The sequence below is a fragment of the Carettochelys insculpta genome, chromosome 20, assembly GCF_033958435.1.
Source record: "Carettochelys insculpta isolate YL-2023 chromosome 20, ASM3395843v1, whole genome shotgun sequence".
NCBI lineage: Eukaryota > Metazoa > Chordata > Testudines > Carettochelyidae > Carettochelys > Carettochelys insculpta.
In genome coordinates, this window is record NC_134156.1 from 713,340 (window position 1) to 737,521 (window position 24,182).

The 24,182-nt window shown below is 45.9% G+C and overlaps 2 protein-coding genes across 5 annotated transcripts in view; one reads left to right on the top strand and one right to left on the bottom strand.

Moving 5' to 3' along the window:
* The window catches only part of MAP2K4 (mitogen-activated protein kinase kinase 4), a 160,220-nt gene extending 145,207 nt beyond the window's left edge, over nt 1–15,013 (top strand). For all 4 annotated transcript variants that reach the window (XM_075014398.1, XM_075014400.1, XM_075014399.1 and 1 more), the window contains 4 exons: nt 2,971–3,048; nt 4,015–4,163; nt 8,387–8,432; nt 11,998–15,013. In XM_075014398.1, coding sequence (XP_074870499.1) covers nt 2,971–3,048; nt 4,015–4,163; nt 8,387–8,432; nt 11,998–12,111 — 387 coding nt within the window. In that variant the 3' untranslated portion in view covers nt 12,112–15,013. The remainder of the gene's footprint in view (nt 1–2,970; nt 3,049–4,014; nt 4,164–8,386; nt 8,433–11,997) is intronic.
* Nucleotides 15,014–19,136: 4,123 nt separating this feature from the next.
* The window catches only part of MYOCD (myocardin), a 295,350-nt gene continuing 290,304 nt past the window's right edge, over nt 19,137–24,182 (bottom strand). The window contains exon 14 of the mRNA XM_075014397.1: nt 19,137–19,937. Within this exon, the coding sequence (XP_074870498.1) occupies nt 19,876–19,937 (62 nt within the window). The 3' untranslated portion in view covers nt 19,137–19,875. The remainder of the gene's footprint in view (nt 19,938–24,182) is intronic.

The window sequence follows — 24,182 nt, forward strand, 5'->3', positions numbered from 1 at the left end:
GCCGCGTGGCTCTTCCAGACAGGTCTCCTTTCCTATCTCCTGATAGGAATAATGGGATTTCAAAGTTCCCGGGATCCTTTTGAAAAGGAGCCCTGTCTGGACGAGCCATGCAGCAGCGAGACATGGCAATTTCGAAGAGCCGCGACCGCCAGCATGCTAATTAGGCGCTGAATATATATTTCAGTGCCTCATTAGTAATCTTCGAAATGGCCATTTCGAAGATTTGGGCTAGTATAGATGTAACCTAAGTGTAGCGACAGAACCATGAGCTCCGTGCTGGGGCTGTTTGTAATGGGTAGATGCACTCACAGTGCTAATAGCAAAGAAAGAAAGAAACACTTCTCAGGCTCTCATACAAACATGACCCCACAGCCACAGGCTTTCTGGTCCCTATTGAAAGTCATGATCTTCTTGTTATCTAATTCCTGCACACCCGAGAGCAGCAGCCAGAGCGAAGCACTGAGTGGCATTGTGGGTTACATACAGGGCACCTCTGGAAGGTAATAAATTCAGTTTTAAGATGTGGTGCTTCTACAGCTGGGTTACATGTGTAGATGCATGTGGGGGAAGCTCATCAGACAGACAGGTGCACAATCTGCAAGGTCTTCAAACCGCACACCGGAAAGAACTGGGACTTTCATCTGAAGCAGCTCGTTATGGAATTTGCTTCGGCTTCAGAGTCAGTGTCCGATATCACATATCTTTGTGCATAGCTCTCATCTTTCAGTTCAGGGATTGGCACCAAAGAAAGATTCCTCCCAGCACCAGTGCTCCCCATAGGCCTCCATTTAGCACCAGTCACTTTCTCTGGCGCGGTCCTCAAGAACAGCTAAATCCTCCTTGTCAGCACCAACCACACCCCAGTTTCATCCACACCAGCTGCATCTGGAGGTCCTAACAAACTGTAGCCCCAAGACACAGAGGTGCCATGCTCATTTTGCACCCCAAGTCCTGTCCTTCTGTACTCCCCAAGATTAGAAGCAGTATTGGTTGGCCCATCTTCCCGGACAAGTTCAAGGCTGCTTGGCGCCTCATAAAAAAGACTTGGTCCTCTCCCAAGGATAGGCCACCAGCTCCCCCAAGTCTTCACAGGGGAAACCAGCCATGCTGAGTCCACACACTCTGGTCCTAGCATCTGTGCCTGGAATCCCAGCTCTGCTTGCTGCCCTAGCTCAGCTCCCAAGAGCGCCATGGGTCTGACTCATGATGTCAGTTTGACACATGACACCCTTCTCACAGCTGGTCCACTTGGAGCCATTCCCACTTAAGAGCACTGTGGGGAGCAGACCCTGGCCTAGTTGCAGAGTTTTTCGGCTGTCTTCACAGTGACTAGCACCTTATGGTTCTGGAGACCCCAGCACTGTTTGAGCTCTGACTCTTACAAGCGCCACGGGCATACTTGGAGCTTTTGCTCTCCTTGGTGCCACCCTTCTAGGTGCCAGTCTTTGAGTGTAAAGCCTCGCCTTGGCACCGCTCTTCGGAGCATGGAGCTTTGCCTTGACACTCACTCTGTCTCGATGTGGTCCTGATCCTAGCACTGTTCTCGATCCCTGCACCATTTACCCTCTCAAGAACCCAAACTGAATACACATTTGAGCTTAGATTTCCAAGTGAGCCGCCTCCTCTGTAGGCTCTAGCAACAGGTTCGGAATGTCATCTCTTCCACCTCGGATTTTCAGGATTTGAAATATAACTTGTGAACATTTGGATTGATGTAGGTAGAGTTGGTAGTTTTTCCACATGAACTTGTAAGTGCATTTGCTCTCTGCAGCGTGTGTTAGTGCATCAGGAAGTGAATTTTAAAAATAATCCTGAAAACGCTTTCAAGCTAACCTTCTACCCTGGTTTTCCGCCTACGCAATCTGATTGATTGGTAGTGGGGATTGAAGTGTGGCAGGCAGTGCATTTCAGACGGTCTTCAATCCACAGACACAGGAGGTCTTAATCCCTAAGCACTACAAAGCCAGTGGAAAGTTTCCCAGGGACTGCATGGGCTTTGGAACAGGCTCTTGGTGCTATTATATGCCTCTAACTACCAGAAGAGCTTTGTAGGCTCCTTCCACCTCTTTGTCTGAGCCATGCACTTCTTGCTGGCTAACAGCTTTGTTTTACCCTCTTGCTCTGATGTTTCAGTTCTGTATCTGATAAATAAGCATTTGGTTGTAATTTTGATGTTGTGTTCAAATGGAAATGATATCTAGCTTTAACCTTGTAATAGAATCTGTGTGAGAGCCTCCTCTGGCATTTTTATTGCTCAGAAAGAGAAAATCAAGTCAGAGTTTTTCAGTAGGGTACCTTGCAGACGGGGGGAAGATGGGCTTGTGTCTGTTTGCCTTCTAGGTGTTGTGTAATTCTACTGGAGTTTTACACATTCAGCTCCTGGTTACTCTGTTTTGGGATGTCGGCAGGGCTGTTAGCATCATGGTCTCCCAAACACCTGAAAGTGAGTCTGGGACAGTGATAGCAAAGGGATTTGTAGATAGACAGCATAAAACCTTTTGATCTGGCTTTTGGTTAACATCCATTTGACTCACTGTCCAGCAGACAGGCAGAAAGAAACGGATATGCTCAGTGCTCCTTGGCCTTGACAACAGAGGGCTGAGGAGGTGCTCATGTCAGCTCCAAGGAGTCCTCCTGCAAACCCAGGAAGGCCAGACTTAAGCCAGAGAATTTCTGAGGGTACAAGACCTCAAATAGTAAAACAATAAAACAGCTTAAAGGCCACCTTTCTGCATGCTAAAAGAGACCAAGCTCCATTATATTTCCTTTTCAGGGCACCTTGTTCCATCTTCAGTGCAGCTATGTTCAGAGATCTGTTCCTCCTTGGGGGCTGGTGTCTGTCACACTGAATTCTGCTGGGGATGCGTGGTGTTTGTCCCTGGATAGCTATTTATCCGTTACACTTGCAGGCATGAATCCCTTCCTTCCTGTGCTGCACACTGCATAACTGTGGCTCCTCTTCTGTTTCAGCCTGAAAGGATAGACCCCAGTGCCTCGAGACAAGGCTACGATGTACGTTCAGATGTCTGGAGCTTGGGAATTACATTGGTATGTGAGTGCTTTAAACTGTTCTGTAGTATAAGTTTGTAATTTTGGGTAATGTTATGGGCTTGCTTTACACAGTGAGTGTTGGCCAGCTTTCTCAAGCAAACACATAGTGACAATATCCAACCCCTTTGCTCTGAGCTGCCCTGCTCATATATGTGATGCTCCAGTACCAGTCCAACTCTTCTGTGTGTGGAAGAGGCTGGGGTCCCTGTCCATCTGATGCTCCAGTCCCACCCTGCCTTGGCTACGAATAGGGTCTAGGGGGCCCAACCCCTTTGCACTCTGATATGGAAATAGACACCTCATAGCTATTAAATATTTTTTTTATTTCCTGAACTAATGATGGCTTTCCTCAGTCTTTACAGTCCACACTTCGCTGTGGAATGGAAACAACAACTTGAAGCATAAAGACAAGAGAGCACTAGGAAGGGCGTGGATCTTGAATGCTGTTTTCCCTTGTGGCCTGCTAGAGGGCCATGGCATTGGGTCTGCCTGAATAACCCAAACGGCAGCTCTGGCTTTGGGTGGACCTTTATTACTCAGCAAGTTTCAACCAGTTCTTCATTCTACCCATTGGCTCCCCCGTAGCTAACCATGTTACTGTGGTGTCTGCATCTGTGATCTTGGAGAGCACCATTTTACTCCATAGGAGAGTGGAGCTGGTGACTCGGGGAGTGACTAGTAAGGAGCAAGTAGAATTTGCTTACTGCGTTTGTAGAATGAGCTATACAAATGTGCCCTCTCCCCTGCCCCATGCCCTCCAGGCTGAAATGCTCTTTCTCGCAGGTAGAATGTTCATGCAGCCAACTGTCCGTAGGACACTAAAAAGGTGGGGTTCATGTCTGGGAGGCTCGAGAACTAGTGGGGGTTCCTTAGGTATCAGGGGATGACATCTTTCTTCCCTTTTTGCAAGAACCCCTTGTGTTATTTGTATTAACTCTGCCTGCACTCTTGCTGTCTCTGCAGTATGAGCTGGCCACGGGGCGATTTCCTTATCCCAAATGGAACAGTGTATTTGATCAGCTGACACAAGTAGTAAAAGGAGACCCACCACAGTTGAATAACTCAGAGGAAAGGGAATTCTCCCCAAGTTTTATCAACTTTGTCAACCTGTGGTAAGTGATTCCAGCTTTAGAGGTTTGGAGCAGAATAATCATATGAATGTTTTTCAACTGGCTGAAATCAAGCTCACAACATTTTTATATTTGATTTAACTTACATGGAGTATTTTAGGTGTGCAAAATTAGGGACTGCCCTGCTGGGAAAGCAAGGGGCGACTCATATCAGTCTCTGTCCAGAGGCAGGGATTAAAGACAGACCCATAATGGTGTCTGCCCAGAGAAGCTGCGGGGAGAGACCTGAGTAGTTTCTTTTAGAGGAAGGTGGGATAAGACACATGGCAGCTGGCCTGTGTGAAAGGGTTGAGACCTAGGGCAGTCAGTCTGCCTGCCTGTGTGTATGGGAGTGTCTGGAACTAGTAGCAGACAGTCAGTCTGGCCAGTGGGCATCTGGATTTAGGACAAACTGTGTAACAGGGAATGAGACCCATGGATACTTGTCTGGAGGGAGCTGGGAATCAAGACAGTCAGTCTACCTGTACAGAGGGAGATGGGACCCAGTTCTCTCTGCTATCTGTCTGGGTGGATGGAGTCAGGACCCAGGGCAGTCAGTCAGATGTTATGGCAGCTGTTGAGAGCCAATGCAGTCAGTCTTCGTAGTGGGGGTGGGGCTCAGGAAAGTCAGTCCGTCTGTATGGCAGGGCTTGGGCCTGTGTCCCTGGCTCTCTTTGAATGGCTGCAGTAAGGCCTTATGGAAACTGGTATGTCTGGATGGCTGTGGTCAGGCCCCAGGGCGTTCGGTCTGTTTGGGACAGCTACCATGGACCCCATGAAAACTAGTCAGTCTGGAGGATTGTGACTGGGCCCTTTGGCACTCGGTCTGTGTGTGTGGCAACTAGAGCTGGGCCTCGTGGCAGTTCATTTTCCTGGAGGTCTGTGGTGTGGTCCTGTGGCAGTCAGTATGGCAGTCAGGATTTTGAGGGCTGGGCTTTCTGGCAGTTGGTGTGCATGACAACTATTGTGCTCTGTGGCAGTTGGTCTTGCTAGGTGGAGAGAGTCAGTTTCTGTGACAGATGCTTTGTCTCGATGGTTTGTCAGCCATACCCCATGTCAGTCAGCCTGTTTAGGTAGTCAGATCAAGCCGCAGGATCGTCCGCCTGTTGGACTTGTGCTGTCCAGGTCCCGGGTCCACCAGTTTATATAGTGAGGGCCAGGCCCTGTGCCACATGGGGGTTCCGAACAGCCATCATTGGGGCCTATGGCAGGCAGGGCATCAGTATGGCAAGGTACAAGCACCATGGCAGCTGGTCTGTGTGAAACATGAGGACGAGTCCCCCGGTAGCTGATGCTCAGTCAAGTTCAGCTCTGTTCCAGGTTTTCCAGTTTCATTAGTTTCCTCTCTGTGATAACTTTTCATGGTAGGGAGCAGAGCACCTGAAATCCCTTTTTTTTTTTTAAGGGAAAATTCTTTTGAATGTGAAGATTGCTTGGTGCTTTGATCAGAGCGATCAATAGAGGCTTTCCCTGCACACTGTGCCTGCAGTAGGACTGTTTCTCCTGCGGTTCTGCGGGTGCATATGTGAACACAGAATCCATGAAATTGGGAGACAGCTAACTCTTGCTAAAATTATCCGTGTTGGTGTTGGCTTCATGTGGAGACAGAAGAACGTGCCCCTTAGAATTGCCACCAGAACACCTGGCAGCGCATTCCAGAGCCCTGTTGCTTTTGGGAGCGTGGAGAGACCCTCTCTCTATTGCTCAGGAACCTGGCAGTCCCTTCAGTGGCCCTGCGGCCATGTGTGTCTGATGAGATAGATGTGGTGTGTGTTGACATGTGAGTAACGCTGTGGCAGCTGCACTCTGCCTGTAATGCTACTTGAAATGCGGTACATGTCTTCTATATCTTTTTTTGAACTCTAGTTTTTGGTGCCACACAGCAGGTGCATAAACCCCTTCAGGGTTATCACCCAGAAGCCACATTAAGCCTGCAGGAGACCTACAGAGAGCAGTCACCTTAAATTTATTTTTGTTTTTTTAAATGTTCTTAATCTGGTCATTTTCATAAATATATGTATTTGAGCCTCAGGGGGAAAGGATCTTAAAATGGAAGTATTGGGCAGCCTTAACAAATAGGTGTGGCTGGCAGCTCAGTGTCTGATATGCAGTCAGGATAGGTAATGGACACCCTCCTTGCTTTATGGAAATTGAATTATGAATATAAATATGCACAATTCAGAGGTGCTTTGGACAAACTTCCTCTTGTAACCTTTTGTTTTCGATGGTGTAGTATTTTGGATCTGTAAATTCTATTTTTGTGCATGTGTCATTTCTGTAGTTGAAGTTATAAGCATTGTCTACATAGTTGTGTTCCAAATGTCTATGTGAAGACCTCAAAGGGAGGTGTGGTTACCCTTTTGTGAGAATAAGACTTGTCAGTGGCTAGAAATATTTAACTAACAATGGGGGCCAATCCACACGTGTAGAACTTTGCTGTCTACCTTCTGACCAGGAAGTAGGCAATGGCTGATTGCCTACAAAGGACAGGGACAGGTGATTCACTCATATGACAATCTCCGTCTTGGAGTTTACTTTCACACAAAGAGAATAATAGAATTCATACACAGAGGAAACTTATAGAGAGGTCTCTGGAATTCCCCCATCTTTTGTCTTCAGCCTGCCTTGGAAATTGCCTGAGACACCCTAAGGAAAAACAGAAGTGCTTTACAATTTACTGGAGACCCAGGTCAGGATAGGATCTTTTCTGACTGGAAGCTTTCACTTTGATATAATGACAGCTGTTTAGGGTAAGAACTCACAAGTTACTAGATTTTTAGTGGAATAAAACTAGCCATGCAGTTTTTTTTGTTTTAATTTGTAACTCACTTTGATCTGCCTTTTTTCCTTATAGTCACTTAAAGCGTACTGCTTTGCTTAATAAAAACTCTTTCATATATAATTAAGCCCAGTGTAAATTGTTGTTACCTGAAGATGGCTACCACTGTGCATATCTCCCTTTCATTGATAAAGAGGGCTTACCTAAAGAGTCCTCCCTGTGCAAATCTTTTGCACAGAGAGACATATATTTGGGGTTTTAATCCCTTTGAGGGTTGATTCCGTGGGTGCTGTGCCCTAGAACTGCATCCACCCAGAGCTCTGGTTAAACAGCTCCTGCACTGCTCTGCAGGAGCATGGTAACACCAACTCTGTGCCTTGGCTGTGGAAGACAGGGGATCTGGTTCGGCAGGACAGGTGTTGAGTAGCCCTTCAGAGCAAGAAGGCGGGTGTCAGTGGACTGATTAGATACCAGGGAACATCACAAGGGGTCTCCTGTGACTGCTTCTCTTCACAGGGTTGTTTTTCCTTGGTAGCTTACGTTGTCGGTTGTTGATGTGCCTCAACAAACCTGTGTTGCCAGTGTGTGGCTCCCCTTCCTAACTAAAGCTGTGCATTTCTGGTCCCTTTAGCTGGTTTCCAAAGACAGTCAGTTGTCAGACTTTGTCAAGTTTCCCTCAGAGACTCACTCCCATGCTGTTGTAGGAACTGTTTTGTGGAGGATGTTGCTGCCATCTGCTGGTCCCTTGTGTGACTGTGCCTCTTTCCCTTGGAGGTTCCCTGAGGGTCAGGGTGGGGAGTGGGGTGTCTGTCCATTCTCTCAGATCCACTCTGGCTCTCTTGGGAAAGGGGTTGTGGGTTTGGCACCTCTTTTCTCGCACACACCTCTGCAGGCCCCATTTGCCCTCACTCTGGCAGGGTGTGTTTAGTGCTGCTGCTCTGCAGTCTGTTTGCAGGGCTTGGTGGCATCTTTCTAGCCCTTTGGGCATGTGTGGTTAACGAATGGCACCTTCCCAGTCTGCCTCCTGAAGAAATAGGTCTTGTGCCCAGCTGTCTTTTGTGCTAGCACTCTGCCTGTGGAAACAATGCTCTGCCTTGCTGGGGCTCAGTACATTGCATTTGCACATAACGCATGGGCAAATTCTGCCCTGCATTCCTGGCCCTGAAAGGTCCTCAAGCAGTGCAGGTTGGAGCCTAGCTGTGCAGTATCAACGTGCTACCCATACCGTCGATAGGAGGCAAGTATTGTGTAGAGTTTTAGCATTTGGGCATATTCCAAGAGCCAAATTGTTAGACTGAGAAAGCCTCTGGTACTGAGTGGGGCTTCCTGTGCGGCTGGCCGGGTCCTGGGTCTATGTAGTGGGGCCAGTGTCGTGTCCCAAGGTCAATTGCTTTGGAAGGTGGTTACAAATCTGCCTTTTCCTAATACTTCTTTTGATCTTTTTTAGCCTTACGAAGGATGAGTCCAAAAGGCCAAAGTATAAAGAGCTCCTGGTGAGTCAAGGGATTTGAGTGGGCAGCTGCTGGGACGGAGGGCGTGTGGCTGCTCCGTATTGCTTGATATCAAACAGTGGACTCAAGGCTGAATTCTTACGTCTGAAAGTGTTGTTTTCTTGGGTGATTAGCACAGTGTGGGCTCTGCACCTACAGGGAGCTAGCTCCGTAAATGCCATTCACCTGCCTTCAGTGGGGAGCACTGTGGTGCCTGAGTAGCTGCATGAAATGGGCTTAGATCGCCTCTCCCAGCTACAGGGACTTCCTCCTCTCGTGTGTGAAGCTTCCAGGTGCCATGTCCACCCAGTATCTACTGCATCCTGGTCACTGCCAGAGTGACTGCTTTGCCTTGAAAAAGCCTGGATCCCAAGGCCCTGTCTCAGAAAGGTATTTAAGCATGTGCCTAATTTTAAGCAGTTGCAATTGACATCAGTGAGAAGTGCCCCTGGGTCCAGCTAGACTCACGTTTACCTAACTTGGTGAATCAGGACCTAAATGCTGAATAAATCCATAAATAAATCCATTTAAGTGCCAAGTTAAAAAGTCCCCTGGAGAATGTCTGGCACGTCCCCTAGTGGTTCTGCAGCAGCAGATCACTAACTGGCCAGTTTTAGGGCTGATGCATAAAGGAAGCTGGAGAGGTAAAACTTCTGTTCAGCAAAACTTGTGTAAACGTCCATCAGTTTTAATTTCCAGGTAATAATCAACTTATCCCATGCAGCTTTTCCAGGGGTGCAATAAATAATAGGAATATTGGAAGCAAACCAGCACCCCTTTTCATGTTAGTGGTGTCAGAGTTCTGCAAATTATCATATTATAATAAATCGGCTAACGGAACTCAGGTTCTACTGAATTAACACTGAATTGGACACAGGTTCAAACAGAAATGTGACCCCCGCCCCCAGGATACCACCGTGGCTGGGAGACTGTCACAAATCAAATAGTCCTGGTGTGCCCCAAGAAACGTACAGTACAACACAGTCCCATGGCTACACCACTCAGGAATATGTTGTTAAAGTCGTCTGCACCACAATTCCATTCAGGTTGGGGAACTTGGTAAAATGCAGGTTTCTTTTACCATGGGGGTCCCATGATTTGATGATGAGTGCACAGCAAACCAAATCACAACTGCTACAAGTGGATTCTTCTCCAGGCGATAATTGGAGAGCAGGCTTTTCTCTCTCCCAAGGGGAGCTCACGTTGCTGCATTAAGAGATGCAGGTGACTCAGTAGATGGTTGAATGAGTGCCAAGCTTCCAACAGAGCATTTGGGGCATTGGCTTCAGGAATCTGCATCTCTGGATGGCAAGTCTGGTTTTGGAAGTCACTAACAATCACCCACAGTTTGTCCATAGGTGGGGAGGGTGCTCTGGCCCCCAGGACGAATTGATTTAAATGAAGTTACCCAAAAAACTAAAACTGACTGTGCTTGGAGCCCAGTTGAACTCACTGGTACTTCTGGTTGGGTGTGGTTTTTTTGGGAGAAAAAGTATGGAATGGGGTTTCCTTGGAAGAGCTGAGTTTTGCTGAAGTAAAATAGGGACTAGACTGATGGCATCACAGTTATGGTCTGGAGCCATGACATTCCAAAATAAGGGGCATGTATTATGTAACATAAAATAAGAAAATGACACTCAGTGGCAACTGGCAACTGTGGAACAAAAAAGCAGTCCAGTAGCACTTCAAAGACTAACAAAACAATTTATTAGGTGATGAGCTTTCGTGGGACAGACCCACTTCTTCAGATCATAGCCATACCAGAACAAACTCAATATTTAAGGCGCAGAGAGCCAAAAATAGTAATCAAGGTTGACAAATCAGAAAAATCTTTTTTCTAGCAATATCCAACACTGCAAACGGTTTTGGAATTTACTTGTCAAATCACACTTTTACTAAAAGGCATAGAGAAAGTCTTGAAGAATGATGGATTGTGAAGTAAATTATTTAAGTTACTAACCAGTTGATTCACTCAGCCACATTCACATCTTTGTCCACCTCACTTTCTCCCAAGAAATAGATTTCCATATGATGTTTCATCCTTGCAGCTAGGCTCTGCACTGTCTTCCTGCAGTGATGATAGTTGTCACATTTTCCTTTTTTACCCTTGGAAAGTGTTTCTTCAAAATATTCCCACTTATGGTCTCTCTTCTGCTCAGAAGCCATGATGATTTTTTCTGTGGCAAACGTGTGGGGGAATATAGGAAGCTGTGTGTGCTGAATAATGTCTTCCCTTTTTCTTTCCAGCCCACTCCACTGTTCCTTTCTATGCTGCCTCTGTCCTTTCCTATATAGCATCTCTGTCTTTACGACAGTGTCTTAACTAACTCCTCTGCCATTCTTGGCCAGGGTCCATCACCAAATAACCACAGAATGAAACAAATCCTATCCAGCGTGTGCCTTTCTTTGCACATGTTAGCTTTTAGTCTGCTGAGAAACAGAAAATGACACCCTAGAGCTTCCAGAGTGAGAGCTAGTAGTTAGGCTAGACAGACTAGGACCATTAATTCATTTTTATGAGACTGTAAGTGTATGTGTAGTATGTTGGTGATGAGATTTCATTGTAACTGTTATTTTTAAATGAGAAATTTAGTATTTTATTGACAATTAAAAAAATCAAAGCAATACAATTTAAATAAAAATCCGATTTTTATTTTAATTTTTTTAAAGAAATCATTGGTTTTTAGCAACCTGCTAATTACACTCTCCTGGAATTACCTGGCCAGTTTCATGTGACTCTCCTCCTAGTTACTTCTTGGCCTTTTCTGTTCTGTGTCTCAGCTTTCTCATCTGTAAAGCAGAACTAATACTGGTCTTTTTTGTAATGCATTTTGAAATGGTTTGGGGAAACAAGGAATAGGTGTTACAGCAGAACCTCAGAGTTACAAACTGACCAGTCAACTACATATTTCATTTGGCGGTGGAAATATGCAATTAGGGAGCAACAGAGGCCCTGCCCTTCTCCTTTCACCACCCAAAAAAAAGAAAAAAGAAAAGGGCAGTACAATACTGTGTTAAATGTAAACAGTTAAATGGAAAATTAAAAAAAAAAAAAAACGGTTTGACAAGGTAAGGAAACTGTTTCTGTGCTTGTTTCATATAAATTAGCATGGTTAAAAGAAGTGTTTTTCTTCTGTGTTTTTCTTCTGCATCGTAACATTCCAAAGCTATATTAAGTCATTGTCTAGTTGTAAACTTTTAACAGATCCATAATGTTTTATTCAGAGTTTTGAACAGCCTCCGTTCATGAGGTGTTTAGAACTCTGAGATGCTACTGTAATATTGTTGTTGTTATTGCCAGTTTACTGCTTCTGAGTCAGGATTTCCTGATCCATCACCATCCCACTGTAAGTTGCCTCAGAAACATATTGAATTAATTATGTTGTGGGTTTCAGAAGTGGAGTTCCCATCCTTTAAATGCCACCAGAGCAGTCTGTCCCTTGAGTCCAACAATATTACCACCCAGCCCCCACTGTATCTGGGGCCTGTGCTGAATGAGTTTCTATTGGGGCCTCATTTTTCCATAACAAAGTAAAACGAATGCTATTATTTCCCTTTTGGCTTCTAGAAACATCCCTTCATTCTGATGTACGAGGAGCGCGTTGTGGATGTGGCATGCTACGTCTGCAAAATCCTGGATCAGATGCCAACAACTCCCAGCTCTCCGATGTACGTCGATTGACACTGCTGCTTCATCCAACTCTAGAGAAAGGGCTGAGAGAAAACAGGCTGTAAAGAATTTTCATCACATATTGCAGTGTTTTTAATGCTCGCCCAGACACCATGTGCAATAATATTGGTGTTATTTCCATCCTATCTGTATACTTTTGTCACATATAAAGTGCATCCCTGTAATACCTGATCACACAGTGTTAGTGTTGGTCAAAGAGAGACCTCGTCTTGCTCTTTTGTGGACATACTCATGAAATGTGGAGATAAATACATTTATTTGTTGAACGTGATTGGACAGCACCTAAAATTCATTTCTAGACTCAAAACTTGGAGACTTCTCAGAGGCTACTGGAAAGATTTTTCTCTCAAACTCTTCCAATTATTGTTTCAAGTAATAATAATAAAAAGTTAGGCATTGTGTGTCTGAACATGAGGAGACTTTGCCTGGAAGAAGAACTTCTTGCATAACCAACGAGATACTTTACCTCCCAGAATTGGAAAGGCAAAGGAGGATTTTATTCTTCACAAAGTGCAATAGATTTACTGTTATGAAATTCTGTTGCTTTACAGTCACAGTGTATTTTTTGGGACAGTGCTCAGCTGAACTTCCTGTTAAAGAGAGATCATGTTAAATACAGTGAATATGTCTTTACCAAAAACATGTTGCATTGAAAGAGGCTAACTCTAAAATATTCAGAGTTGGGACATAATGTATTTTTCTTCCCTTTACCAAGTCAGCCACTTTTCATTATAACTAGGCATCCTGTAAATTGTTACCTGCTAAGATACAACCTTTGACCTGAAAAATTATTAAACTACTCGATTGAATTTAACCCGCTTGTGACCTGATTTATAGCTGCACAATGCTCACTGGCTGGCTTTGCTTTTACTCCAAAAAGTGCAGTGTAGAGGCTTTCCAGCTGATTTAGATAAGCCACAATTTAATCAATTGTGGTTATTCAGTAAATATTTAGAATTTCTCTCCTGTTCCAAAACCACAGTCTATCACCTTCCCTAGACCGCCCAACTCTCTTTATCAGCTTAGTATCCATCTCATGACCTGATCTCTACGGCTTTGCTTCCAGCCACCTGTATCCAAGACTAGGATCCAGAGTCGTCGTCCTCAACTTGGCTGTGGCAGTGCAGGCTGCTTTAAATAATTTATTCTGTGTTGTTTGTCTAATATTTCATTAATTTCTTCTGTGATTCTGAGTGGGTCTAATTGTTGTATCAGGTCTGAATTACACTTAAGTTGTTCAGTGCATGTTGGAGGGCTGGGTACCCTGAAAATCAGCCTGGCTTTTAGCTCCACATAGCAAATCCATCCAGATATGCTGTTCTATCCACCAGTTAAACTCTAGAGTATTCAGCTTTTGAAATTTGATCACTTTTTTAATGATGACATAATTTCATGAAGACATTTTGATTGTTTTTAAAATGTGCTGTTTTTCAGAAATTACAAACCAGAACCTGTGGCTGGGCCTGGAAAAGTGTCCCCAGTTTTGCAATATCCAGTTGTTTGGCCCAGCCGCTCTAGGGCGATTTTCTCAAAATCAGAATGGTCCATTTTTTGCAAATACTTCTTGGAAACATTTGGAGAACAAAACCTGGAGGGTAAGAAACATAATGGGGAAAACTGCTACATTGCCAGAATTGTGGAATGTTTTCCCCACTTTTCAACCAGCTCCACCAAACACACAGACTCCGACAAGACAGTTAGAAACCAGCCCCCACCCCATGTCCTCCATATGTTTTCAGCTCAGAAAAGGCAGCACACTGTCCTTTTTGGACTGTGACTGTACTTTCGTCCTTGACTCACAGCACTTCTCCAGACTCTTCAGTGATGTATCTGTGTGTGGCCTTGAGGCACAGCTCTGTTCCAAGCTTGATGTGTTAGCTTCCTGACCCCTTGCTGTCTCACACTGCTGAGTATTCACAGCCACCATGTTGGGCCTGCTTCTCCAGGGCACAGAATGTCCTCAGCTCCTACTAGGAAGTGAGGGTTCTGATCCCTGCACAGGCTCAAGCTCATTGTATTGCATTCCTGAAGCCCTTCAGTATTGTGTGGTCAGAACATCATGCAGTGGGGTGGGGAGCTAAAGCTTTGACTCTGCTGCTGAGGGCAAAACCAAATTCTCTTACCCAATGAATTAGTTTCCTACAGTACACCTTCAATTAATCAGATACGACTAGCTTGAAAGTATTAGCCATGCAAAATACCAAGAGAGCAAAGCAACCTTTCATCTACTCTTGCCCTGGCATTGCTGTGGTAACAACTTCTCCCTGAACCCTCATACTAGGAAATTTTCACACATTTAGTAGGCAAATCCCAGTATCTGTAGCCATCCCCTGCAACCATGCACCGCCTTGCTCCCTGTCCTAACCACATCCCAACTTCATTAGCAGTATCATCATGTTTCCTTGCGGCTGATGGGAAATGGAAGTTAGATGCTTTCAATTCCCAGGGTTAAAGCCAGGTTTGAAATGTGCTGTGGCATGGATGGCTGTCCAGAGGGCAAATCTAACGTATTAATCATAGGTTATTATAAACTCGAAAGGGTGCAGCATTTATTACAATGTATCTTTATTTTTTTTAAAGGTGTATAGTGTTCAGAAGCTGTGAAAATAGTGTAAGAACTGTATATTGTGAGCGCTGGTTATTTTTCTTCTTGTACCATAGACAAATGTATAAAATGATCACAAAGCTGATGTGCAGGGATGTTGCCTTATTGTCTGTACCATGGAGCTCAGTAACGTAAACTGCTTCAAAGATCTTCAGAATATTTTCTCCTATATTCTGGTTTGACTTCCTCCTCTATTTAAGATATTATATCTGGAATCAGAGTGTCTATGTAATAGTTCTATACTTTTGCCTGCAGGTCAGTTGTAATAAAACTAGGATGCGACTGTGACCTTGTTATTTTTATTTTGTAGAGTCAGAGACACAGTGGGAAGATCTAGTGAATGCTATTGACACATAAAAATCACTATCTTACAGCTGGATTCTGGGGATGTTTACTCATATATGTTACAACCTTTGTTTCTAAATCTGTTGTCAAATAAATCTCAAGTGTCCAGGGCTCCCCTGGTCTTTCTGCTTCACCTGCAGTGTCAGACAGGGCTCAGCTGGCCCAGCAGTTGCTGTGTGCTGTCAGCTGCCACTCTAAGGATTTTGGGTAGCAAACTGGGTAGTTGTTCCTGTTTGCTTTCCCATAAACCATTTTGCTGTCTTAAGGCACTAGATGTGTTCCCCAGAAGGACAGGGTCAGACCTCTGCTGTAGATTGCCTATCAACTATAGTTGCCAAGCAGTTAGCAACAATTTGGGGCCTTGACGGGCTCTTTCTGTTTGGAGCAGAGGTTAGTATCATGAATCAGGGTCATTTTTTGTACGATCCTGTGCAAAGAATGTATGTGAAATCCAGTTTCCCTATGTGTGAAAGATGCAATCAGTAGCAGACAGTTTCCTTGCTCAGAAATCCTCCTGCTGCCTTTCCAGCCCGTTCTGTGCCCAGAAGCCCTGCATGTTTCTCAGTGTCTGCTCACTGTCTCCTGCCTTCTTTCTCTCTGTTTACCCAGCATTTGTTAAGCCCCTGCATTTGCAACCAGTCCCAAGGAAACCCTTCTTTTTCATCTGGATTAATTCCTGCTAGGCCTTGGCATGTGGTCCCTTGAATTGGATGGCATCTCTTGTGTTTTTCCAGCAATTGTGAGGTAAAGCGGGCTTCCTTGCTCCCTCCATTTAGTTGCAAGGAAGGGTGCACGTGTTTGTCTCATTATCAAAACCCCCAACTCAGCTATTCGCATTTTCCAGCATAACATGCCTGGCTATGTTATGGGCCCAGTTCTGATCTCTCATACGGTGTAACCGGATGTATATCTACTAATTGCACTACACTTAACAGCTAATTTACATGGTCCGTTGTATTATCAGAGTGATTTTAGCTGTAAACATGATTATTGGCCTCTGTCCAGTGCTGAGTTGCCAGCCATGACTCCCTTTGCAGAAGCAGATTCAGTCCTTTCTAGTTCTCTCCTCCTCCTCCTCACCCCAAGGAGGGATTCCTACCCTGTCTTTTATTAAACTCACCCCATGGGTGTGATTTGTGTTTGCATTCATTCAGCCTGGCTGTTACAGGCAACCATAGTGCTGCTCCTCTGGCCTTGAGCACCTTTTGCACAGGTCTTCAGGAACATCGGATTCTGGAGTTAGTTACATCAGACTGGGCTCCAGACTGAAGTTTCACCTCATGCAAGTGGGGTGGGTGCCTGTCTATCCACAAAATGGCACAGTAAAGCCCCAGGTTCGTCAGTGTCTAGGAAGTTCATCTGCACCACTCCAGGTTGACCTTGTGGCAGCTGATGGCCATGTGGCTCATGAGGATCCTGGTTACCTGTTGTGTTTTCCTAGCAGTGCTGTGCCTTTTTCTGACTGTTGACAATTGCAGCGTCTCCGTTTTGTCCAGTGCCGAGTCAGGCAGCCCTTTGCTTTGACTTGCTCTCTGCTGCGCTCTTGATACAAGGGACACCACCAAGTAACACATGGTTCCTGTGCGTCTCTCTGAGCTGTACACGCCTCCCTCTTTCCTGGTGAATATTGATGATATTCTCCTCTCAATAGCTTCTACAGCTTCACGCTCTTTGTGGGTGTGTTGGCAACTACCAGTTCTCCGAGCTCTTTCCTGTATCTCAAATCGTGTGATGCACCATCTGCCCCTCCCACACACTGCAGTGAGCACTCTGGTCTCTAAGCTGCCACTGTTGTCTCTGTGGCCTTCCTCTGTGGGTACAGCTGTCATATGCTGCTTTTCTCATCTCTTTAATTTGACAAGTTCTATTTTCAATAAAGCCATGTTGATTGTCATGAATTCTGTTTCCCTCTTTAATTCTTCATTAATTGAGTCCCATGTCAATGGTCCCATTAGCTTGTACAGTACTGATGTCAGGCTGCCAGGCCTGCACTGACTCATCCCATTTGTGCATTTTTGTTATTAACACATTTGCTTTCTTCCATCCTCTATATCTTCCCCAGTGTTCTGAGAGTTACTGAAAATCAGAATAAATGGTCCAGAGAGCTGCTCTGCCAGCTTGCTGAAAACTTAGATGGGAAATGTTTCATCATCATATGATATAACTCGATCATTTGGCTTCTTTCCCAGAGAGAGAACTAAAATAGCTCTTGAACATGTCTGCCTTTGCCACAGCAGTGACAATTCTACTATTTCCATCTAGTAACAGATCGGTACAATTGTTGGGATTCTTTTTGTTCCAAATACACTTGAAAAGACTACCTCTTACTGTATTTAACTTGTCTGGGCATCGATTTCTCCTTGGGTCCATTTGCTTCTAGGATAAATGTTTTACCATTTTGCATCACTAATTTACTTTTGTTGTTGTAGTGAGCAGGAGGGCCACTCACTGAGCAAGAGGGGGCAGAACCCTCCCTGAACCCTGGTGGGCTGAGCCTAGCCCCACCCCCTCATATGACCCGAAGGCAGGGGCTGCAACTACCGGTATAAAAGCTACAGCCAGAAGCCCAGTTGGAACCCAGCCACTGGAGGAGCCAGATGCTGATGCTCCCTTCAAGAAGGTGAAGTCTGGCCAGACTGCTCGACCCACAGATAGATCTCACTGCGGAGGAGCTGCCAGCCAGGACAGAGACCCCACTCTGCCCAAACCCAGATGAACGTGACCAGCTACCTAGCAAGGTATGATCCAAGGGGGAGTTTTGGGCGTGGCCCAGGATCAGTGCGTTGTGGTGTGTATCCCCGCTGACCCCAGCAGCAGATGGCTCTGCTGTCAATAGGGCCCTGGATTGGGGTGCACTGGAGTGGGCAGGCTTGTGAGTGTCCCCCCACCTCCCCTCAACCTGTGGATGGCAGTCCTCACCCCCATTGTTCTAGGCATACGCCTGGGGCATCCAGCCCTCTGTCATGTGAGGGACGTACACTGAACTGTTTCTTTGCTGTCCCACCCTGCCCCAGGGCCTGAGCCTAGTGACTCTGCAGTGAACTACTATTTGTTGCCTTGCCCAGAACCAGGGCATGGACCTAGTGAAGCCCGAGCACAGTCCCAGGCTCCAGGACTAAGCCTGGTGGCTGACAGTTATCAACATCCCCTTTTCCCCATGTGTTAGATATGGATCTACAGATGCCGAGTTTTTTTAGCCAGTGGTTGTGATTTAGGGGGAGCTGTGGTTTGAGCCCTCAGTTAGCTTTGCCTATCTAAATAACGTGCTCAGCTCCTGTGCTTCATTCAGCATGGAAACCTGCACTGCACCCAACTTTCAGGCTGGGTCTCCAGGTTACAATACTCCTGTTTACTCTCCACAGTTCCCCAGCACTTCCAGCTGAATTTGGTACCTGCCATAGACTTCCTTTTGTGAGCTGTAACCGGTACGAAAAAAATCAGTGACTCTGAAATCTGTCTTTCAAACAAAGCTGTACACCGTGTTCTTATAACTGTGTTGGTCCGAGGATACGAGAGATCAGTGGTTGAGCTAAAGTATTTTTCTGGACCAATGTCTATTGGCAAGAGAGATGCAAGCTTCTGAGCTCTTTTTAGGGCCTGAGAAAACAAAGTATTATGTATTTGTCCATAGCAACATAGCAAATAAAGAATGGATTTAAAATGCCAAAAGGCCTACACAGGTATTACCGACCTTAGCCGAGATTTCTCTCTTGATTTAGGTAGGCCCAACTTACCCTTTGTACTCCAACACCTGAGAGAGGCTCAAAATTTCCACAGTAACAGAAGGGTAGCCATGTTAGTCTGTACTCCAAGAAAACAAGGCAGCAGAAATGTAGCGCTTTAAAGACTAACAAAAGGATTTATTCAGTGATGAGTTTTCGTGAGACAGACCCACTTCATCAGATCATTCATGGATCTGATGAGGTGGGTCTGTCCCATGAAAGCTCATCACCAAATAAATCATTTTGTTTGTCTTTAAGGTGCTACAGTTCTGCTGCTTTATTTCCACAGCAGTCACTGCTTTCTTTTAATGTCCACTCAGCTTCAGGGTTCAGGCTTTTAAGGCCACCCACCTTCCAAAATCTTTGTTTCATTTTTCCCCTCTTGACAGCCTCTTCCTTAACTAACTATACAGGACTATACCAACAAGCCTTCAAAATCAGGTCACTGTTGGGGTAAAGCTTCAAAGGAATTGTTACTTAATGCTGGTTTACAGCTTCCAGTGATTGAGCTATCTACAGCAATGAACAGTAGGTACCTGCAAAAGCCACCACAGACAGAATTAACATTTTGCACCCATGAAGTAGACAGTGTGGCAACAGTAGACAAAGAGTCAAACAGCTGCCAAATTTATAAAGATAACATTCTTCACATCTCCACATGGCTGTTCATGCTTCTATGGTATCGTGGCTTTTTGGACATTGGGTAAAATGTTCTCAAACAATTCCCAATTATTATTCACTTTTTTCCAAGGAAATTTTGCTGGGAAATGCAGGGAGTGAACCAGGCTGAACTGCAGAAGTTTGTGATGGACTTGAAAGATTGTGACTTCCAATGGCATTATCTCTCAAATGGCCAGGCCCGATGAGAGGCAGGAGCCATCAGTGGATTCCATGAGATGAGGAATGGCCTTTTCCGTGTTGGAATCCTATGGACCCAGGCAAACTTCAAGTCCATCAAGTTTATAAAGGTGCTGGAGGTGACCAGCCTTTCTTGACTGACCTCTTACTTGGCCACAGAAAAAGCAGAAGCTGGAGAGGTGTTGGCCATTGACTGGTTGCTAAAACAGGTGTAGTCTTTGTATGCTAAAATGTGGGGGAAACTGGCCCAGCTCTGGTCTCCTCCAGTGGATGGTGTTTCCTGAGACCTGAGCAAGACAAAGCAAAATGGTCTGGTTGTCCACAGTATAAAGACTCCTGCCTAGCATTGACCCTTTGCCCCTTCAGAGACATGGATCTGGGCCACGTTGACCTACATGATTTGGGGCTGCAGATGGGCACAGGAAATTGACTGCTTGGGGCTGTCAAAGTTGCTGTTACCCTCCGTTCTTAGCAGGTTTCAGATAGGCGTTTGTCATTTTTTAATGCACATATTGATAAAAAGTGTCCAGGCCGACTGGAATCTTTACCCGAGCTAGCTCATCTGTAATGTTGCAATAAAGACCATGCTAAAAATGATGACGCCGAGCAGCCTCATCCCGTTCTGTCCCTGATTGTAGGCATTGGATGTCAGCAGGTAGCTGACTGGCATCGTGCCTTGGAGGCTGGGAACAGCCTGTGTGGTACATGTACAACTTAAATCATCAAAGATCACCAGTACTGCAAGGAATGTTCTGCAAACCTGTTCAAGAGGGACTGGACTTCTCAAGGAGTGGGGAGGCCCAAGCCAAGCCCCTTCTAATCAACAAGCTGATAAGCCTCACCTTGATCTTATTGTTGGAAAATGTCTGCAAGAGCATCAGGAACAGGAGGCAGCACTGAGTTGAGAGCCCAGGGAGCTTTCCCCACTTACCTCTGAACTCACTGTGTATTGGGTAATGAGTCTAGATTGCAACCTTCCTACCACCAGCAGCCTGCGAACTGTCATGGAAGCACCCGAGAGTACAGTGAGGCGGACACACTGCTCCAGCATCTTCCCTTTTCCAGACCCTGCTGCCTCCTGCACCACCAATCTGACCTCCTTTCAATGGCCACGTGCCCATTTTCTTCTCAGGTGGCAATTTTTAACCTCCAAAAACTTGGTTCTGGAAGTCACTTCTACCATCCACACAGCGAAGTTCCTATCTGCTCTGCCTCCAGAGCCACTTTCCCATCCCTCCTTAGGGACTCCTCTCAGGAGAGGAGCCTTAAGCTGGAAGTGGCCCCACAGCTACAAGGAGGAACAATAAAGGCCATGCATCCTGAACACAAGGGGCAAGGCTTTTACTCCAAATACTTTTGGGTCCCCAAAAAGATGGCATTGATAACCCATCCAGGATTTTCAGCAGTTGAACCAGTACCACACATGATTCAGGATTACTCTGACTGCCATGATCCCCTCCTTGAATGAACATGATTGGTTTGTGGCTCTCAGTGTGAAAGACACATCTCTTTATGTAGTTATCCATCCAGCACAAAGAGAGTGGGTAGTAGAAGCAGTTCTGCAAACAACCCTATGAGGAGTTGTGGGAGGAGTAGGAGGGGGTGACCACCACTCTACTAAACTAATGCCAGTCATTGACTCATCAAGTAAATTTAGAAAACTCCACTTGTCTCTTGCTGGGGTGGTCACGTATGTCTGTTTCTCAGCCTACAGTTGCAGAACAGCTGGGCTAAACCAGTCATCCCAGCCTGGTATCCTTCCACCTGGCAGCCTGGATTTTGGATGGGCAGCGGTCATTGAAGGGCCTTGCTCAATGGCGGTCCAATACATATTGCTCAGCAGCAGGGAAAACTCCTACACGGAATTGGTACACTGACAGAGGAAGTGCATTTCCATGTGGCGCCAGCAGTAGCATCTTTCACAGAGGAACTTGGGATTCCCCCAAGCTAGGATTATCTGCTGTCATTGACATCATCACATTAAAGGTATGCATAACTGTTATGAACAACTTGCACTTGGTGGTAGAGAATTGCTCAAATTTCTCCACCCCAAAACCAGGGAGCCTCTTAAAAGGCACCATTGGAATATTTTGGCCAGTATCAACACCTGTGTCCCTGTGGGATCTGAGCCTAGGGCTCGCAGCACCTATGACCCCTTGGCTTCCTACTGCCTCTTGTGTTTATCAGAGAAAGTGGTTGTTCTGCCAGGGATAAGCTCAGCCGAGCAGTAGGTGAGTTCAGGCCCCTTCTGTCAGAGTGTCTTCCACAATGACAAGGGTGCTTTGAGGTTGCATCCCACGTTTATTGCTGTCCTGAATGAATGCCTGCCTGTGAAAGGATTAATAGGGCTTTCAGCAGGGGGCAGTCAGGTAAGCCAATGGGAGGAAAATAAACTTTTTTGAACTGAGAACAAGTGCAGTTTGAGGCTTCTTTTGTCTGAGGCGGAGGACAGAGCAATGGTTTTGCCCAAGCATTTGGAGTGAATCCAATAAATATCCTGTCTCAAAATCTGCCATACATGTGTAAGCAGAAGGGAAATGTGTCATTAGCCATGCTCAGGCTATGGTTATTTGCAATTTGGTGTGGGCTGACTAATCTTTTTTTTTCAGTGACTTTGGTTAATAATTTGATTCCTTCCCCTGTAATCTGTAATTTTTAAGGTGAATCCCAGAGAAGTAATTCTCTGTGCTATAACTTGTATGATTTATTTCCTCTTGTTCTGTGAATAAAGGGTCTGCCTTAAATTGAAAGGTCATCTGCTAAATTACAGTTTTGTGTCTAAGCTCTCTGCTGAGGGAGGGTTAAGAGCTTGGGGCACCCCCTTCCCCCCCCGGAAGATGTCCCACGGAGGTGGTGGCGGTGAACTACTCCCCTAGGGTCAGGTAATTTTTGACCTTGGGGAGCTTTTTGAGCAAAAACCTTTTACAGGCAAGGTATTTTTAAAGACTTTTGCAAGACCTCACTTTCTGCACTTCGAGTGTGGAATGGGGAGCAGCCCTGACCATTGCCAACGTTCCCTTGGCTTTTCACCACCATCAGACAATTCACCCCAAACTGCACAACACTTGAGAGGGCAGCATGTGTTTGATGTGTGTTCTTCCCGTGTGTGTGTGCGTGTGCACACACACACACACACACCTGCAGCAGACCTCAAGTGAACAGCACAATGACCATCAAGATATGAAGGCACCAGGCCAGGTTCATTATTGGCGAAGTATAGTACTAACACCTGCCAGACTGTAGGAGGATACTGAGACAGGTGTGCCCATGGTAACGGATGCAGCTCAGTTAGTGCATGTTCTTTTTGTTTCTCCCCTCAGCTGGTCCAAAATTCTCCCCCTTTACACAGCTTTGTACCCTTATAGAAACAAGTTCCCTCTGATGTAGTTAGTGACTGCTCCCTGATGGGACTAGTTATCACCCATCACCTCGCATGTGTTAGTAGAATAAAAAGATCTCTATTATGTACTGTCATCCTGACGGTATCTTTTAGGAGGGGCCAGTGTCCTTCTGTTGTTCTTGGGGAATATCTTTGTATCATGTGTAATATAAGGATGTTCTGGTATCACTCGATATTGCGGTGCATTTGCTTAGTGCGCCATGCCTAGCACCTCTTTGGCATGTGTGTTTCTGCCAAATCAGCCTTGCCCTTACTGGATTGTGTGACCAGGTCTTTCCTCACCCCAGGCCTCTGGTACGAGGGCTCATGTCTCAGGCTCTCTGCCTGCCACGGACAGAAACTTCCACTCCCTGGATGTTCACACAGCACGGGCCCTTTCCCTGGAGAGGACAAAGCCCTTGGGAAATGCCGTGACTGTTCTTTGCTTTGTGCAGTGGATGAAAGGAGAAGCAATTTCCTCCCACAGGCCCTGAAGTAGGATGGCCACCTGCGTGTTCTTGTGCTCTCAGCTGGCACCGTTCCTCTGCCTTGAGGGGCCAAGGAGCATTCTGCTAGTGCACAACATGGCTTGCTGGCCTGGGCACAAGCACTTGCTCTTGGAGATCTGTGTGGGGTGACTAGGCACTCCACCCTCCTGTAGCAGCCACTGGGCTCTGGTTTTTTCACTAGCTTCAAAGTCTCACATCAGGAGGCGGAAACCAGAGCTGACTGTGCAGTCACATGCTCTAGGGCGAGCAACCCCATCCGCTCAGTGTGTGCCAGGGCCAGGCACCCATTTACACGGGCTACTGCCAGAGGAGCAGCTAGGTGAGCCCCGGTGCTGGGAGGAAATGAGGGCCACTCAAGGCATGGTGGAGCTTTGGCTCTTTCACACTGAAGAGATCTACCCCAATTGAACAGCAGAAGCAGAGCAGCAGGTGGAGCTGGCAGGAGCCTGCCAAGGGTGAGGGTCCTGGGCCTCTGTCCAGAGGTCATGAAGTCATTACATAGAACTGTGGGTAGACACAGGGTGTATGCTGGGTCAGTACATGAGTTTGGTTTTGCAGTTATGGGTCTGTGTACAAAAAGTGTGAGTGGAGGGTAAACTCCTGGGCGGTGAGTGAGTGGAGGATAAATGCCTGGGAGATGTGAG